The sequence below is a fragment of the Canis lupus genome, chromosome 26 (genome assembly GCF_048164855.1).
Source record: "Canis lupus baileyi chromosome 26, mCanLup2.hap1, whole genome shotgun sequence".
NCBI lineage: Eukaryota > Metazoa > Chordata > Mammalia > Carnivora > Canidae > Canis > Canis lupus.
The window spans coordinates 20,367,283-20,384,535 of NC_132863.1; the positions used below are offsets into that span (position 1 = coordinate 20,367,283).

The 17,253-nt window shown below is 49.7% G+C and overlaps 2 protein-coding genes and 1 pseudogene across 6 annotated transcripts in view; all 3 read right to left on the bottom strand.

Annotated features, from left to right (window-relative positions):
• Positions 1-1,032: 1,032 nt before the first annotated feature.
• On the bottom strand, positions 1,033-3,087 carry MRPS26 (mitochondrial ribosomal protein S26). The gene is made up of 4 exons (XM_072800271.1): positions 2,726-3,087; positions 2,485-2,631; positions 2,268-2,391; positions 1,033-1,562 (listed from the first exon to the last, which is right to left on the bottom strand). The coding sequence occupies exons 1-4, from the start codon at positions 2,935-2,937 to the stop codon at positions 1,425-1,427; spliced, it is 621 nt and encodes a 206-aa protein (XP_072656372.1). The 5' UTR covers positions 2,938-3,087; the 3' UTR covers positions 1,033-1,424.
• Positions 3,088-10,869: 7,782 nt separating this feature from the next.
• Positions 10,870-17,253, bottom strand: part of PTPRA (protein tyrosine phosphatase receptor type A) — a 170,648-nt gene continuing 164,264 nt past the window's right edge. For all 5 annotated transcript variants that reach the window (XM_072800280.1, XM_072800281.1, XM_072800279.1 and 2 more), the window contains 2 exons: positions 11,939-12,074; positions 10,870-11,179 (listed from right to left, as the gene is read on the bottom strand). In XM_072800280.1, the coding sequence (XP_072656381.1) occupies positions 11,105-11,179; positions 11,939-12,074 (211 nt within the window). In that variant the 3' untranslated portion in view covers positions 10,870-11,104. The remainder of the gene's footprint in view (positions 11,180-11,938; positions 12,075-17,253) is intronic.
• LOC140618191 (ATP synthase subunit d, mitochondrial pseudogene) lies at positions 15,265-16,514 on the bottom strand (annotated as a pseudogene).

The following is a 17,253-nucleotide window of genomic DNA, read 5'->3' on the forward strand; positions in this document are numbered from 1 at the left end:
CATCAGCCTGGGGAGGGAGGTTATTGCCTTCAGGGGTGCAGGGCCTGATGGAGGCTGGGTGTAAGGCAGTATAACTATTAGCCCTCTGCTTGTACCTCTATACCTGCTACCTCACTTGAATGTTGAAGGATGGCACATATTCCCTAAAAGGTTTTCATGTTTTAGGGGTTTCCAGACTGTCTCCACAACCTGGGAGTTGGGGAAAGAAACTAGGATTCTGTTCATTTTCCTCTGGTGGTATCTGGGCAAGTTCAGGTGAATTAGTGACAAAGGGCCAGCAGCTCTGACTCTGAAAGACACGAGGACTTATGCTTGAATAGGGGCCATAAATCTATATGTTCACTTGTTGAACCTTGTGAATTTCAATTACAATTCTGGTACCCATAGCGTTTGGTCCAAGTGCTAGATAAGCCACATTGATCTTCTAAAGGTCAATCAGGCCTCTTGCCAGTACCAATATGGTGTGTAGTCCAAGGAAGCTGGTAGTGCCAGGGCCATGTGGGTCATGGAAGCCTTGGGTAGAAAGGGCCACTGATAAAGAAATGGGGTTTCTTCCTTACTTCTGTGCCTTGGGCACACCAGACCTCAGCTGGCAAATCTTAGGATCAAGCAGAAGCGGGTCTTTGGCCAGTGGTTAGCTTGTGTCTCTGCTGCCCTTTTGTTACCTGGATACTCTGGCTAGAGTCCTAAAGCTCTAGATCAGGAGTTGGCAAACTTCTCTAAAAACCCATGTAACATGGGACACCTGGGTGGCTCAGTAGTTGAGCGTCTGCCTTCAGCCCAGGGTGTGATCCTGGAGTCCCAGTATCGAGTTCCACATTGGGCTCCCCGCATGAAGTCTGCTTCTCCCTCTCCCTGTGTCTCTGCCTCTCTCTTTCTGTTTCTCATGAATAAATAAATAAAATCTTAAAAAAAAAAAAAAAAACAAAAACCCATGTAACAAATATTTTTTACACTTTGCAAGTCAAATAGTCTGTTACACAGCTCATTTCTGCCATTATAGTGTGAAAGTAGTCAATGAATGAATGTAGCTGTGTTCCAATAAAATTTATTTACAAAAACAGGCAGTAGGACAAACTGGGCCAAAGGACTGTAATTTGCCAACCTCTGTCCATGTCCTTGATGACACTTAGACCGAGTTGATCGAGGGGACTGTGGTCCATTCTGCGCCACTGTGAGCCACTGTGAGCTGGAAACCTCTAAGGTCTGCTGCTTTGCTGAGTCGTACATGGGTGTAGAACAGGACAGTATGTATGGGAACTGCCAACCAGGTGGTGGGTGCAGGGCAGAATGTGAGGAGGACACTGGAATAGGCTGAGCCTCCTTCTTCCTAAGCAACATCAACAGATCTATTCCAGATCAGGCCCAACCCTCCTACCCCATACACACATGGTCCCTGGGTGGGCACTGTCCTTACTGGACCCTTACGAGCCCTTATGCTGTGGTCTGACCACCAGCCCTTCCCTGGTGATGGCCCAATTGTAGCTCTTCGGCGGCGAGTCCAATGCTTCTTCCACCCGTGCCTCCAGGTTCTCTCGGGTAATGAAATTTTTTGCTTCCTCCTATTGGGAGACAGAAAGCTACTGAATGGAAGTCTCCAGCACAGGCCTGCTGACCTTTAGCCCACTGAGTCTCCAGTTCTCCCTCTGGATGGATGCTTGGAGCCCAGGTCCTCTGTGACCTTCCAGTGGAAGAGTATCAGGCAGCCTTATCATATTCCTCTTAGATAATTATCCACTGGACATCTCAGCCAGAACTCCAAGCACACCAGTTGTGACAATCTCGAGTCCCACTGGGTTGAATGTTGCCTCAATGTCCCTCGTTAATCTCTGTCAAACTTGTTCTCCGCACCCCCCCATTACTTTAATTCAGACCTCATCCACTCTTAATGGATCACTCCCAAATGGTCTCCCTGCTTTTTAGTCTCACACCTGCCACCCTAGCCCAAAATATTAACACTTCAATGACTATACCCGCAAAACAAAATACCAACTCCTTGTGGAACTGGGGGCCCTTCCGGGGTAAGAGGCGGGCTTACCGCCACCTAGCTACTCGGATACTTTACAATTCTAATGTCAACTCTCACCTCTGGGTGTCTGCGCCCGTCACTCTCTTTGCACTCCTCCCCCAAATCCTCACCTGCTAACTGAGCCTCAAGGCTGCTCGCTCCCTCAGTGCGCTGGCCAGTGTCCCACTGCGCCGCGCCCAGGACTGCCGCCCAGGAGTTGTTCCCGGCCCTTAGCTCCAGGCCCGGAGACGCGACCCACCTGCAGCTGCAGCACTTCCTGCTCCTTGAGCTGCGCCCAGGCCTGGGCCTCTCGGGCCCGCCGGGCTTCTTCCTCCGCCTGCCGCTGCTGCTGCTCCCGCGCCTCCTGCCGCAGCCTAGCTAACCTGGGGTGGGGGCGAGGGCAAGAGGCTGAGACTGCGCGCGGCTGGGTCTGCCCCGCGCCACCAGCGGCCTGCCCCGCCTCCCGGCCCACTCACCGCAGCTCGTGGAGCCGCTGGTTCTCCGCCTGGTTCCAGGCCATCAGGTCGCGGTGCTCGGTGGCATCCTGCAGCGCCTTGCGCTCTGCCAAGACCCCGGCCCGGGCCTCGTGCGCCTTCTTCCGCACCTCAGTCACGAACTCCAGCCTGGGCGGAGACAGGCCCGCGGTCGGCACCCTCTCCGCCCGCCCTCCGCCTCACAGCCCACGGCGCCGGCGGCCGCCCCCGCCGTCACACACACCTGAGGGCGCGCACCGTCTGGCGGTACTGCCGGTAACGCTCCGTCAGCACGAAGAACTCTACGGGATCCACCGTGGGCGGGGTCGCCACGCGCCCGACCTTGGACTTGGCCGGAAGGTCGTGGCGGGTCTTGCGGCCGCGCACGAGGAGCAGCAGCGGGGCCGGAGGCCCCCACCGGGGACCCGCGCCCCAAACTCTCAGCGCGCAAAGCATGGCCGCAGCCTTCCCGGTTCCGGCGCGCCGCAGGGCATCACGGGGCCCGGAGACGACCGCGGGGCACCACGGGACGCGTAGTCCGCGGGCCCCGCCCCCACCCCCGGGAGCCCGTAGGGCGGGGCGGCGCGCGCAGGCACACCTCCGCGGGGTCCTCGGGCCCGGGCCTTGGCCGCACCCTCCCTGCAGGGCCTGCCCCGCCCCGCCCCGCGTCCCTCCCGCCGGCGGGCGGGGCCCACGTCCCCCAACCCCCGCGCTGGAGAGTCTCAGAGCGGGTGGGCGAGGGACGGGACAGAGGAGAGAGCTCGAAGCAGCAGCTTCAGGGGCTTCGTATCTTTATTGGAAGGCGACAGGGCGCGGTGCTCTAGGTCCAGTCTGTGGGGGGAGGAGGTGATCATTTCAGAGGACGCCCTGGTCACCAGGCTGCTCGCCTGCGACCTTGCCCGCCCTCACCTCTCCCGACCTGGTCCGCCAGGCGGCCAGCTTGCTCTCTCGTCCTGAGGACCCCCTTGCCGGCTAGGGAACCCAGCGTGGGGGCTCTGGAGCTCCCTGGGCGTTGCCCACCCCAAACAAACCTGGTTTGTAAAAACCTGAGCTCACACCAACTTAAATTACGTAATGTTTTTGCCTAATACGAATTTACTTTTTCTCCTTCAGTTATGGCTTTCCCGTGCACTTTAAAATAAATGCAAAATAGTAATAATAATCCATCGCTGCACACTGGTCTTCTGCAATCACTGCATTTCTAGTGCGTCAGCCTTGGTTCTTGGGACCCCCTTACCTAATAGTGTAAGTTCACACCCCTCACCTCTTTTCACTGAGGGGCTGCTCACCTCCGGACATATGGGCTTCTCTTGACAAGAAAGAAGCCTGGAGGACCCTAGTACAGCCACTGTCTTATGGAGGTTTTCAGTAGAATTCTCTCCACTCCACTAGTTACTTCTTTTAATTTAACATAAGTATCTTATCATAAATTGTCTAGAATTCTGGGAAATAGGAAGGATAGCAGATAGCATCCTGCTGTGTGCCCAGGGGTCGTCTCAGTTTTAGCTCATTACTCCCCTCTTTTGTCCACATATCCCCCAAGTCCTTAGCCACAATGGCCCCTGCTGGCCAATGCCAGGCCTCTCCCTGTACTTACTAGCAGTGTTTGCACCAGGTGCTGCTTTCTACAGAGGGGCCACCAGCCTGTAGTTCTGCCCTCCCAGGGCACACTGTTCTCAGGGGGAGCCAGGGAATTGCTTGGGAGGTTATGGGCGGTCTGGTCTGGGCCGTTTGCTGCAGTGCCCAGGACCCTTCCTCAGAAACGAGCCAAGGCTGTGGCATGCCCACTGCTCCTACCCTAGGCTCACAGTAGGTGAAGGAGCCCCAGCTAATACCTTCTTCCTCCCACTCAGGCGGGGGATACCTTTAACCCACCTTGGGGGCAGGTGGGGGTGGCTGGGCTGAGCTGGAAGCTCCCTTTCCTCCAGGGTACCAGCCATGGGACCAGTGCTGAGCCTTCGAGGGTCCAAAATGAACAGTCAGCAGCAGCAGCAGGAAGCCTAGCCTGGATAACAGCACTCAAGACGACAGGCGCTTCCATCCATAACTCTTTCCATTTCTTCCAGGGCCCCTTAGACACCTGGCACTTCAAGGATAGCTTGTGTTTCCTAATGCCCTTCCCTCTTCCCTCACTGCCCCTCATCCAAAGACTCTTGGGATCTGGACCCCAAAGGCTCCTGGCAACTAGCCTTCCCCAGAACCTCCTGGGACACAGAGGGTCCCAGCCTTGCCAGCAGAGGGCCTTCCTTTGTCTGTCAGGCCTACCCCTCCCTCCTTCAGGGATTCTAGAAGTGGGAGAAGGTTGGGAAGAGGAACAGAGGTAAGGGAAGCTCTCCAAGGGCCAGGCAGCAGTGTAGGGGCATTTGGGGCACCTGGTGCATGGCATGCTGCCTCTGTCCTTTGTCATCTCTCTTCCATGGCAGTTGGGGGTGTGGAATGGATGTGGTGGTGACATGGACAAGTGTTTTTTTTTTTTTTTTAAGATTTTATTTATTTATTCATGAGAGACAGAGAGAGAGAGAGAGAGAGGCAGAGACACAGGCAGACACTTGCCCGGGGTTGGGCAAGTGCTTCCACCCCTCATCCCTCCTATGCTAAAAGCAGCAGGCACAGGGACAGTGGTGCAGAGAGAAAGGTAAAGGGTTTTTTCCTGGGACATGGTTCGGGGTAGAGGGACTTGGGAGGGAGAAGAAGAACAGTGTGTCATACACGCAGGACAGACTTCCATCCAGGAGTCCCAGCCTTTGGGGAGAACAGCCTCTTTACTTACTGAGGGAAAGCTATGGAGGAGCTGGCTCCTTGAGGTGGCTCCTCCAGGTGACAGTGGATCCCCCGCCACCCTGGAGACAGCCAGTGCTAGGATTTATTGATCAGGAGACACTACACTGTTCCTGGTCCACGCACTTCAGTGATGTCTCAAAGAGGGAGGGGGCGCAGCCTGCCACCCAACACCCTTCTCTTATCAGTGTATGTTCCTAGTGTATTTTTAGCCACTGGCCCTGGGGTCACCAAATTGCTCCCTCTCCCTCCCAGGGATCTGAAGTACTAAGACTCCTGCTCCAGCCTGGCCAGGCCCTGAAAAATCACTTCCCTTCTCCCAGGTTGCATCCTCAAGCTCCTGCCCTTTGGCCTACAAAGCCTGGTCTTCTCTGATCCAGAAACAAACAGTAGCCTAGGGGGCGGGAAATGCCTGGGGGAGTCTACGAGGGCCTGAAGGCTTGTCTGCCAAACTGCAAAATAGGCTGGATGGAGCAGTCCTCATCCATACACCTGGGCACTAGTGATGAATCATTCCAGATGGAGGCAGGTTTGGGTGGGGCACACCTACCCCCAGGCAGCTTCTCTTTCCTCCCAGCCAGCCCATGGGGGGGGGGGGGGCTGCTAAGGGGGTAGTACAGCATCTGCAGGCTAGTAGCTGGTAGGACTATGAATGAGCAGGAGGTAGGAATAGTTTTGCCTCTCAGGGTTCCAAGCCCTCCCCATTCTGTGCTCAGCCAAGGGACTATTCATGGACTTGGACACAGCTAACCTAGGGCACTTGAAACATGCCCCCACCTATCAATCTGCGTCAGCCCAGCTTTTCACCACCAGCTATTAGCATGGGGGACAGGAGGAGGGCAGAGGCCTGTTTATAGGATTAATAGCCAATCTCTGCATTTGGGCTAAACAAATGCAAGAGCCAGGGTCAGGCTTGGTGTTGTGGTAGCCAGTCATTAGGAGAATAGGTGTGTGGGCAGCCCGGGCGGCCCAGTGGTTTAGCGCTGCCTTTGGCCCAGGGCCTGATCCTGGAGACCCAGGTTTGAGTCCCACGTCGGGCTCCCTGCATGGAGCCTGCTTCTCCCTCTGCCTGTGTCTCTGCCCCCCTCTCTCTCTCTGTCTCTCATGGATAAATAAATAAAATCTTAAAAAAAAAAAAAAAAGAGTAGGTGTGTCAAATCTTGTGGCAAAGATGGGGGAGGGGATGGCCTAATGGGCACCAGTCATTCATGGGTGCCTGGACATGAATTTCCAAAATGATTTATATTTAGTGGAGACCAGAGACAATATGTGGATTATATAGTTAAATTGTTTGGAGAAATAATACACTTTGTTCCTATATGTGTTGGTTAACCAAGTAATTTTTAGAGAAACATTTGTGGTTTAGTAAAAATGATGGAGTTCAATAAACTAGCTTAGTTCTGGTTTGGGCTTACAGAATGTTTTATTCAAAGTCCCCTGTGTTTATTTTATTTTATTTTTTATTTTATTTTTTTAAATTTTTATTTATTTATGATAGTCACAGAGAGAGAGAGAGAGAGAGAGGCAGAGACATAGGCAGAGGGAGAAGCAGGCTCCATGCACCGGGAGCCCGACGTGGGATTCGATCCTGGGTCTCCAGGATCGCGCCCTGGGCCAAAGGCAGGCGCTAAAACGCTGCGCTACCCAGGGATCCCCCCTGTGTTTATTTTAAAAGAGGAATGGCGGGATCCCTGGGTGGCGCAGTGGTTTAGCGCCTGCCTTTGGCCCAGGGCGCGATCCTGGAGACCCGGGATCGAATCCCATATCGGGCTCCTGGTGCATGGAGCCTGCTTCTCCCTCTGCCTGTGTCTCTGCCTCTCTCTCTCTCTCTGTGTGACTATCATAAATAAATTAAAAAAAAAAAAATTAAAAAAAAAAAAAATAAAAGAGGAATGGGGTGCCTTTTTTTTCTGTAATTTGTTTGTAGTTTTTCCTAAAAAATTCAAATCAGAATTAAGCTTCCCAGGGGACGCTCTGGTTCCTTTCTTTCTGGCAACATACATAGCTTTTCAAGAATGTTTCTGTCCTCTTCCAGATTACAGACTCTAAAATTCATCCTCGTATCCCTCTCAGCAGGGCACAGAAAGCTGGTTGTTCACCACTGAGCTCCAACTCATGCTTGCCTGGAGGACAGGACTTCATCTGTCTGGGAGCTGCTTGTAGTCAGTTGGGAAAGCAGAGGCTTAGAGCTGAGTGCTCAGGTGCTGCTGGAGCAGAGGGACACAAACCCCTGATCAGATGGTCTGGGCAAAGGATGACAATGAGTTAGCTAGGGTCTGCACACAGGGTAGCTGCGGTGCTCCCACGTAAGAACGAAATGGAGAAGAGTCCACACAAGAACTGCCAGTGGGTCTGGATCCCCGGGCTAGGGGTGGAGGGAGAGAGGTGCAGAGAATGCTGGAAGGCTGCAGGAAGGGATGGTAGACTCTGGAGAGACCAGGTGAACCCCTCAACCATGGGTGAGACAGGTACCTGTGGGTCACCTTTTGCAGTCACTTGGCAGGAAGCAGGCTATGCCGACCTGTAGCTCAGGGCTGGGGTAGGGCTGAAGGTCCACAGCATACAGATCACAGGAATGCTTGGGCTCTGAGGATGGAGAGAGGAGGAGCAGAGGCTACAGAGTGAGGATAAAGTCAGAAGGGAGGAAGGAGCCAGAGGGCAGAGAGTGGATCCTTGGCAAGAGGTAACAAGGGAATCTGGGATAGGATTCTGGATAAAGTGTGACAGAAGATCGAGTGAGTCTATCACAAAGGCAGAGGACTACAGGCCTGGTGGAGGTGCCTTTTTTTTTAAAAAATTAAAACCAAAGACTTACGCTTTTGGTGGTGGAGTGCTGAGGGAAACTGAACGCCCATGAGGGCGCTGACTTGATGAACTGGGGTCTGAGCACAGTGGGCACTGGATGCCTCGCTCCCTGTTCTGAGAAGTCCTCACAGGCTCTAGCTTTAACTCCATGCAGCACAGCTGACCAACTGAGGGGCGGGCACTGGATGAAGCAGTCACCCCTGCTGTGCCCACACAATTGTGTGGTGTGAACCCTGATACACTTACCCCTTAGCCTTGACTAGTTCCTGTCAGGTTTATGTCTCTTTCAACAGTGCAAGTCCTGCTTGAAGACATCTGTTTAGCAGCCAGGTGATATTTAAAATACTGGCCCAGAGGCGCCTAGGTGGCTCAGTTGGTAAAGCATCTACCTTTGGCTCAGGTCATGATCTTAGGTTCCTGGTATGGAGCCCCACATTGGGCTCCCTGCTCAGTGGGGAGTCTGCTTCTCCCTCTCCCTCTGGCCCTCCACCCTGCTCATGTTTTGTTTCTCTCTCTCTCAAATAATAATCTTAAATTTTATATATATACACACACACACACACCCAGCCACCAAGCAAATCTGCATGGATTTCAACAGAAAGGGGAAGTAGCCAGGCCACTCTGGTGAGCTGGTAATCAGTCCTTCGGTAGGAACCCTTGTACACACTAGTAAGCTGCTCCACACCAGCCCTAGCAACAGGAGGTAGGCAGCCTGCTGGGAGGTAAGGAGGCAACCCAGGACACGTGAGGGGCTCTCCTACAGATTTGCTATATAGCTTGCTGACCCAAGGCCTGTGGCCTCCTCCACCTGCCAGGACTTGGTCACAGAGGCACCAAACTGTAGCTTGCATAGAGCCAGGGTCTCCTTCTCAAACATGGCACCTCTCATCAGAAATCCTTCTCAGATTGCTTAATTTGCCCATGCTTCTTTGAAAACCACTGAGTTTTGAATTTATTGTTACTTGGAGTTCCTTAGTTCTTACAGAAGGACTAAGTACTTCTGACACCCACTCACTTCTCAGAAACTTCCAGAGGTTGTCTGTTATGGTGCCCCTGCCTCCTGAAGATATCCTGAGTATGTGCTGAACCTGGCTCCCATCTTAAAGCCACCACACCTGTTCACCTTCTGTAGGGTTCTGAGGCCTTCAGTAATGTGGTTCCATGTGACTTTGCCTCCTTTCACTCATCCGCATTTCTGGCATCCCTTGGATCCAGCTCAAGTCCCACCTCTGCCAACAAGTACAGCAGCAATGACCTCTGACTGTGCTTCCCATGGCTTGGGCTGTGGTGCCACTTCTTACTCCTGACAGCCTGAGTAGCCCAGGGCCTGACCCTGCTCTTTGAGAAAGTCCCCATGGGTTGTAAGACTCTCTTAGCCCTGTATTGACAGCTGTGGCAACCAGTTCACATTCCTGTTCCCACGATGAGCTGCTCATGAGGGTAAGAGGCAATGAACAGACCCACCCTCCCAGCTGTGCCAACTAAAGACTACATTTCCCAACATTCCTATAGTCACACAGTGTAGCCTTATGACTAGGTTTTGGCCAATAGGATAGGAGTGAAAATGGAAAGAACTTTTCTTCATGTCCTTAAAAATGAAGTTGCTTGCTCTCTATTTTCTTTTTGCTTGTCCATAAGAAAAGACCGTGATCCAGCTTCAGCTGTGAGGACAATAACAACATTCTAAGGGCACCAGAGTAGCTCAGTAGTTGAGCATCTGCCTTTGATTCAAGTCGTGATCCTGGGGTCCTGGGATCAAGCCCTGTAGCAGGCTCCCTGCCTTTCTGTCTCTCATGAACCAAAAAATAAAATCTTACAAAACAAAACAAAAAGGAATAACATTCTAAGGGGCACTGGGACAAGATGGGAGAATACTGGGTCTCTGGACTGAGCACACCATTACATGAGAAATAAATGAACATCCACATGACTTAAAACACAAATGCCAGACATTTTTATATAATGTCAGGCTTGCTATCAAGTTGGAATTGAAGACTCCTACTATCCTGGCCTCTGGATCTGAGACACTTCCATATAAAAGTCCAGGAAATGAGGGCAGATATAAAAGGAAATGAAAGCTATTTAATCTAGTAAGTGTGGGTATAAAGACTTATCCTGGATAGTGACACAATCCAGACAATTTTATAGCAAAGCACCAGTGAAGTTGGACTGGACTTAGTCAGCTATCTCCTCTTTCTTCCATGCCCCTGTGCCAGGGAAACACTGAGGATGTTGGCCATCTTCCAGGGAGCAAGGCTGGCTGGGATCACTGTACCAAAGATGTGTTGGGAACGAAAGGTGAGTCCTGGCAACTAGCTGAGAGCTGGAGAGGCTGTGCCATTGGAAAGGAGTTGAGAGGATGGCGGTTTGTGAGACCAGTTGAGACAGAACACTAATAAGCAGGGCCAGGAGTGGCCTAGGTAAGAGCCCCAGCCCTGGTATGGCTGCCCCACCCCAGACAAAGGGAGACGCTTCCTCAGGGAGTCAAAGCTTTTATTACCTGATAATCCCTAGTGTGTTGCCAGAGATACCGCTCTGGTTCCTTTACTCCCCACAGTAGGTTGTGGTGGTGGTGGTGGGGAGGGTGGAATGGGGAGGGATTATTTACAGAGCAGGAAGGGAATAAGAACCTGAAAGGGGTGAGGGAGTGGGGGCACCAGGACAACCAATTTCCTCAAGAGCTCTGAGAACTTTGTGCTTTTTTTCTTAGTTGATGCTGAGCTACCTGGAATGAATTTTGTGTTCCTTCTTTAGGAAAAGATGTCTAAACCAAAGAATAATACAGCTCAATTTCCAGGCAGAGGATTTCACGATATCAATCCAAACATCACACTATTTAATTCCCCAATAAAACATTGGAAAAAGGACTATCAGTACTAACACATTTACATATAAAATCTCCACCTAATAGGTAATAGAAGCCTATGTACCAATTTCTAAAACAGTTATAAGATATATACACAATTTTGGGTATATTAACAAAACAGAATATTACAAAATATTAAAGGCAAATTTCCTGTCCACTGGATCTCATCACCTCTTACTTGAAGTTGGCATAATCTGAGAATGCATCAATATATTCCTGCACCACCTTGTAGCAGAACTCATACTGTTCCTGTAGAGCAAAAGGAGGGGAAAAGCCACCGTTATTGAAGAGAATCAGGTACGTGCAATTCCTGACAGACCAGTTTTTTAAAAGATGGGAACCTGAGGGAAGTGAATGTTTTTGGACTTGCACCTGAGCCCTGACCTGCCTGCGAAGTTCTGATAGCGTTCCCCTTCTGGGTTGAGTATAGCTAATTTTGTCCTGATGGAGGTGACCAGAAAGGAAGATGTGGTCCTAGGTTTGCAGCAGTTAGACAGGAGTGTGCAGGGCTGGCAGACCAAGCAGCTGGGGAGATGGCTGGGTGTGGCCTGCACCTCACCATGGTTGCCAGACTGCAGGTGCTCTGGCTCTCAAAGCCTCACCAATTCTGAAACCTCTTAAAATGTATTTTTCTTTCCCCTCATACATGTCTTGCTCTCCGAGGTTCAGGGGCCCTTTTGGGTGCTTGTCCCCATACTCAGTGGTTACTGGTTAATGAGACAGTCAGGAGCCTGAGCAGTAGAGGCGGCATACCTGAGTCTTCCTATCCCAGGACCCATGGAAGAGTGCAGACAAGCCCTATGGGGTACCCAAGCACCTCTTTCTAGTCTTCACGAGGCCACTCAATTCTCTTCCTGGTGATAGGGCTGTGTCCCTCTGCTCTGTCACCAAGGCTTATTCTAGCTGGGGCACCTTGGGGGAACGATGGGCCCCCTGGAAGAGCCTCCCCCACTGGGCTAGCCCTCACAGAGAAGGTCTGTAGATGCGGTGGTAGTGCAGGCAGCTTACCAGTGTCTGGACCATGTGTGGCCTCTGTAGCCTCAGGCTCTTGACGGTTTGGAAGACGTCCAAAATCCCCTCTGCTTTCACCCGTTCCAGGACTGTGCTTAGGGCACAGAAGGTCCCCGTCCGTCCTGCCCCCGCGCTATAATAGAGCAGACATACCACATCTGTTACAGTCCACTGTGCTGATCAGGTGAAGACAGTGGCACTGAGCACAAAAAGGCCAAGGTGGAGGCTGGTGCTCATGGGAAGGGCTGTCATCTAATGGAGATGGTGGGGTAGGGTAGAGACAGGGGCCGATTTGCTCCTCTCCACATAAGCCCCATACTCATACTGCTCTGGAGAGGAAGGAGTACCCCTGCTGCCTTTTCTGATGCCCCACTTTGTCTGCTTGCGGGACTTGCCCACTGGACAGTGGTGGAAGAACCTCTTGCACACTCCCTCTCACCCAGCACTGAGCCTTCACTGTCTATCTATAAATGTGCCTGAGTTGTCCTGCTGCCCACTCCTGTTGGGATTCTAGTCTTCTCTTTCTTTTCCTGATAAACCCTGAGCCTCTACAGGGTGTGTGTGTGCGCATGCTGATTCTTTTCCATGCCTCTCATTTGCTTCCTAAATCCCAGGAACCCAGACTCTATGACACTATCCACCATGTTCAGTGTCATCAGGTGATTCACTAGACCCTTATTGAGTGCCTGCTGTGTGGCAGGAGTTGTGGTAGGGAGCAATATGCCCAAACAATAAGATATATAGTGTGGGAAGGAAAAAGAGGAACAGGAGTTCTAGGCAGGGTGGTCAGGGAAGGCTCTCTAAGTGAGTGTCACATGAGCAGAGACCTGAAGGTGAGGACAAGGCCCAACAGCTGTCTGGGAGAGGAGTATCTCAGGCACGAGGCAGGATATCTAGGTGTGGGAGCTGTGTAGCTGGATTTGATAGACGGAAGGACAGAAAGAAGGAAGGAGAATGATAAGGGTGAGGTCAGTGCCCTCAGGGAGATTGTCAACCCCCTGGTACACCTGCCTGGCCTGGGCAAGAGCTCAGATCAAGTTGGGCCTTGTGAGCCACTGTCAGGATTCTAAGTGATGTGGCCTGACTGAAGGTTTTAGAAGGATTTCTCTAGTTCTCTAGCTACTGTGTTGTGAACAGGGGGAAGGTTGGGATAGGGAAACGAATGAGGCCAGTATAACTACTGGGAAGAGCGGATGGTGGCTTAGACAGAGGGGTGCTGCTGGTGGATGGAATGAGAAATAATTCTCAAACTATTTTCCATGTAGAGCAAGGCTGGAGATTTGATGTACATGTGTGAGGAAATAAGAACAGTATGGCTTCAAGGCTTCTCATCTGAGTTAGCTGGGGGACTGAAATGCCACTTGTTGATTGGGGGAAGGCTGAGCAAATAGTAGGCTTAGAAGTAAAGATGAGAAGTTCTGATCTCAACTATTTTTTAATATATTTTTTTATTTTTTAAAGATTTTATATATTTATTCATGAGAAACTCAGAAAGGCAGAGACATAGGCAGAGGGAGAAGCAGGCTCCCTGCAGTGAGCCTGATGTGGGACTTGACTTCAGGACCCCGGGATCACACCCCGAGCCAAAGTCAGATGCTCAACCACTGAGCCACCCAGGTGCCCCTGATCTGAACTCCTTCAACTGAAGATACCCTAGTGGAAATGTTGAGTAGGTAACTAGACATATAAATCTGGTGTTTAGGGGAGAGGGTGAAATGGTGGTAATGACACAGGAGTTGGTACAAAATCCAGCAGACAAGATGGGCTCACCTAGGGGAGTGGCTGTTAGTTGACAAAGAAGAGATCTAAGGAAGTCTATCTTGGTCCTGGACCACAAATGGAGAGGATCAGCCAATGAGGACACAAACCAGGAGAGAAGCTCTGCTGAAAGCATTCCATAGAGAAGTGAGTGGTCAACTGTGTTTGATATTGATAAAGGTAACAAGACAGAATAATCTCTGGATCGGCAATGTGGAGGTCACCAAGTAGCCCTCATAGAGGCAGCTGCAATGGAATGTGGGGGGCGGGTAGAATGGGTTCAAGAGAGAATGAGAAGAAAGGAAGTGGGGAGTTAGTTGGAACAAATCTTTTGAGAAGCTTTACTATTAAGGAAAACAGAGGAATAGATGGTACCTGGAAGGGAATGAGAGGTAAGAGTTTTTAAAATATTAAAATGAGAGAAATTATAGCATATTTGTATGAAGATGGTAGTTATCCAGAGGAAAGGACAAAAGGGGATGGAACCAATATCCAAGTGGACAGTGGGTATGGCAGACAAACCCTACCGTGGCCCCCCAAACCCCACCCCCTGGTGTTCATGCCCTTGTGCAATCTCTTCCCCAAAAATGTAGGCGGGATGTGTGAGGTGCTTCTAACCAGCGTCAATGGCAAGTGTGATGAGATGCATGTAACCACATGTATGTGATTATGTTACATGGGATCATAATGCCTGTCTTGCAGGGAGACATTCTCTTTTTTGCTGACTTAGAAGCAAGCAACCACCCTGGGAAGGTCCAGGTGGCAAGGAACTTCCACTTGGACTTTCAAACAACAGAGGCCCTTAGTCCAGCAGCCCACAGGGATCTGAATGCTACCAACAACCAAGGAAGCTTAGAAATGGATCCTTCCTGATTGAGCCTCAGATGGGAACACAGCCCTGGCTAACACCTTGGTTGCAGTCTTGTGAGACCCTGAAGCACAGGACTAACCTAAGATGTGCTCAATTGCTGACCACAGAGACTGTGAGATAAATGTGTGTTGTTTTCAGATGCTAAGTTTAAGATGCCAAGTTATAATATTATTACATAGCAATAGATAATTAATGATTAATGCAGCTGGCTTCAGAGAGGGGTCAGACAACTCATCCACTGAACAGGAGGGAATCAGGGTCCACAGCACCACTGCAGGGAGATGGGCAGTAGTGTGCTGGGAGCATATGGAAGTTCTGATTGCTTCTCTATTCTTAGTCAAACAGAAACAGCGTCTTTTCTTAAATATGATGACAGAAAAGGTGGTGATAGTATCTAGGTTTGAGAGGAGGTGTGAACTAATCATCTAGGACAAAGGCTGGCAAGGTTTTCTGTAAAGGGCCAGATAGAAAATATCTTCGGTTTTGCCAAGAAGAGAAAAAAATCAAGTTCTAATTGCACAATTCTGACTTCTTGTATGCTGGGCAGCAGTGTGAGACAAGGAGGGCACCACATATGGTCTCAATTCTTTGCTGCTGGAGCACGAGAGCAGCCAGTACATAAACAAAAGGGCAGAGCTATGTTACAATAAACCTTATATATGGACAATGAAATTTGAATTTCATGCAATCTTCATATCATTAAATACGTCTTCTGATTTTTTTTTTTTTTTTTTAAATTTTAAAACGTGAAAACAGTTCTTGGCTCGCAGATCCACACAAAACCAGGCAGCAGGCCAGATTTGGCACCAGGCCCTAATATGTCCAGCCATGGTCTGGAAGAATGGAGGGTGCAGAAACTAAGGGCCTAATACAAGGCCAGTGGTCAGGAAGGTAAAACGAAGCCTGCAACCTGGTGCTTTTTTTCAGCCTCATTCAGCTGCATGGTGCTGATGCAGGGCAGCTAGAGAATCTGGGGTTTGCAGAGAGAGGGTGACCAAGGGAGACAATAAAAGTGTAGGGAAGGAAGGATTTATCTGGACAAGCCAAAGAATTATTTTTTCTTAAGTTTTTAATTTTTTTAAAGTAATCTCTGCCCCCAGGGTGGGGCTCAAACTCACAACCTCGAGTTCAGGAGTTGCATGTTCTACTGACTGAGCCAGCCAGGCGTGCCGCCAAGGAATCTTTGTGATTTTGCCAATCCAATGGGCACAAAGCCATGCTGTGCTGTTTTCATTCTCACTTCTCAGAATATTACTAGTAAAGTTTAGCATCTTTTCATGTTTACTGTCCATTTGTATTAGTTGGTGCACTTTGCCATTTCTTTCTTTCTTTCTTTCTTTTTTCCATATCATTATTTTTAATGTCCAACATTTATAATATGAAGGCCAGGGTTTTCTCAACTCAAGTTTATAAATTTTCAATTGGCTTGTGAGGCCAATAGGGATACTTCTTGTCTAATTTGGTTTCTGGGAAGACTTCATTCAGGTCCTCAATGGTCATCTGATCAAACGGAATTATGTTCTTCATCTTCTCCAGCTCTTTTTCATATTCTTCAATCCTGGCCTTTGAGAGGGACAAAAACTCAGCACAGCTTTTCACATCTTCTTTTTCCTCAGCATCCACCTGGACAGTGTATTTATCCTCTGGCACAGGAACCTTCAGGGCATTAAACTTCTTCTCAAAGTCATCTACCAAGCCAGCCTTTGCCACATTGGCCTTGTAGTAAGCCCAGTTGATAGCAGGTGGTTTCTCAGGAAGAGTAGCCAACCTGGAGGTAAGCATCTCATTCCAGGATTTCAGGGAGTTGGCAATGGTCTTCTGGTTTCGGGGTATGATCTCCCCAAAAGCTACCCAGTCAATGGTTTTTAGAGCAAGTTTTTGCCCAGCCACCTTGAGATCCTTCACCGACCCCGGCGGCCCACAGTCCACAGCCCATTTATTTCTTTAAAATATTTTTAAAGTACTTTCTTTTGTATAGGTAATAAATTAGCATAGTTCAAATTTCAAAACAGCCCCCCAAATGAAAAGCTTCTTTCATATTCCATTTTTTTGCTTTCGGATGCATTCCTGGGAAAGTGCCAATGTCCTCAGATCCTCACCTGTCTGTCCTTCCAGAGATATTTTTATGCATATACCAATAGAAAAATATATTGTTTTCAAAAGTTTATTTATTTAAATGATCTCTATACCCCATATGGGGCTCAAACTCACAACCCAAGATCAAAAGTTGCATGCTCTACCCACTGAGCTAGCCAGGTGCCCCCCAACAGAAACACATGTTCTTTCCCTATGTCCCATTTATTTTGCTCACAAAGCAATACATCTAGAGGATTAACCCATACTCAGTATATAAGCAGATTCCTCATTAATTTTTGCAGCTCTGTAGCATGAGATCCATCATAGCTTATTGAGTCAGCTACCTATTAATATGTTTAGATAATTTACAATCTTTTACTATTATAAGCAGCACTTTAATCCTAGTGATTATTTCCTTTTGGCCACTTGAAGCATATTGACTGGATATATTCTTAGAAGTTTCTTTGCTCATTTCTCTTTCTCTAAAGGTTTTTTGAGAGAGAGTGCACATGAACACTCCCTGCTGAGCAGAGAGCCTGACATGGGGCTTGATTCCAGGACCCTGGGATCATGACCTGAGCTGAAGGCAGCTGTAAGCCACTTAGAC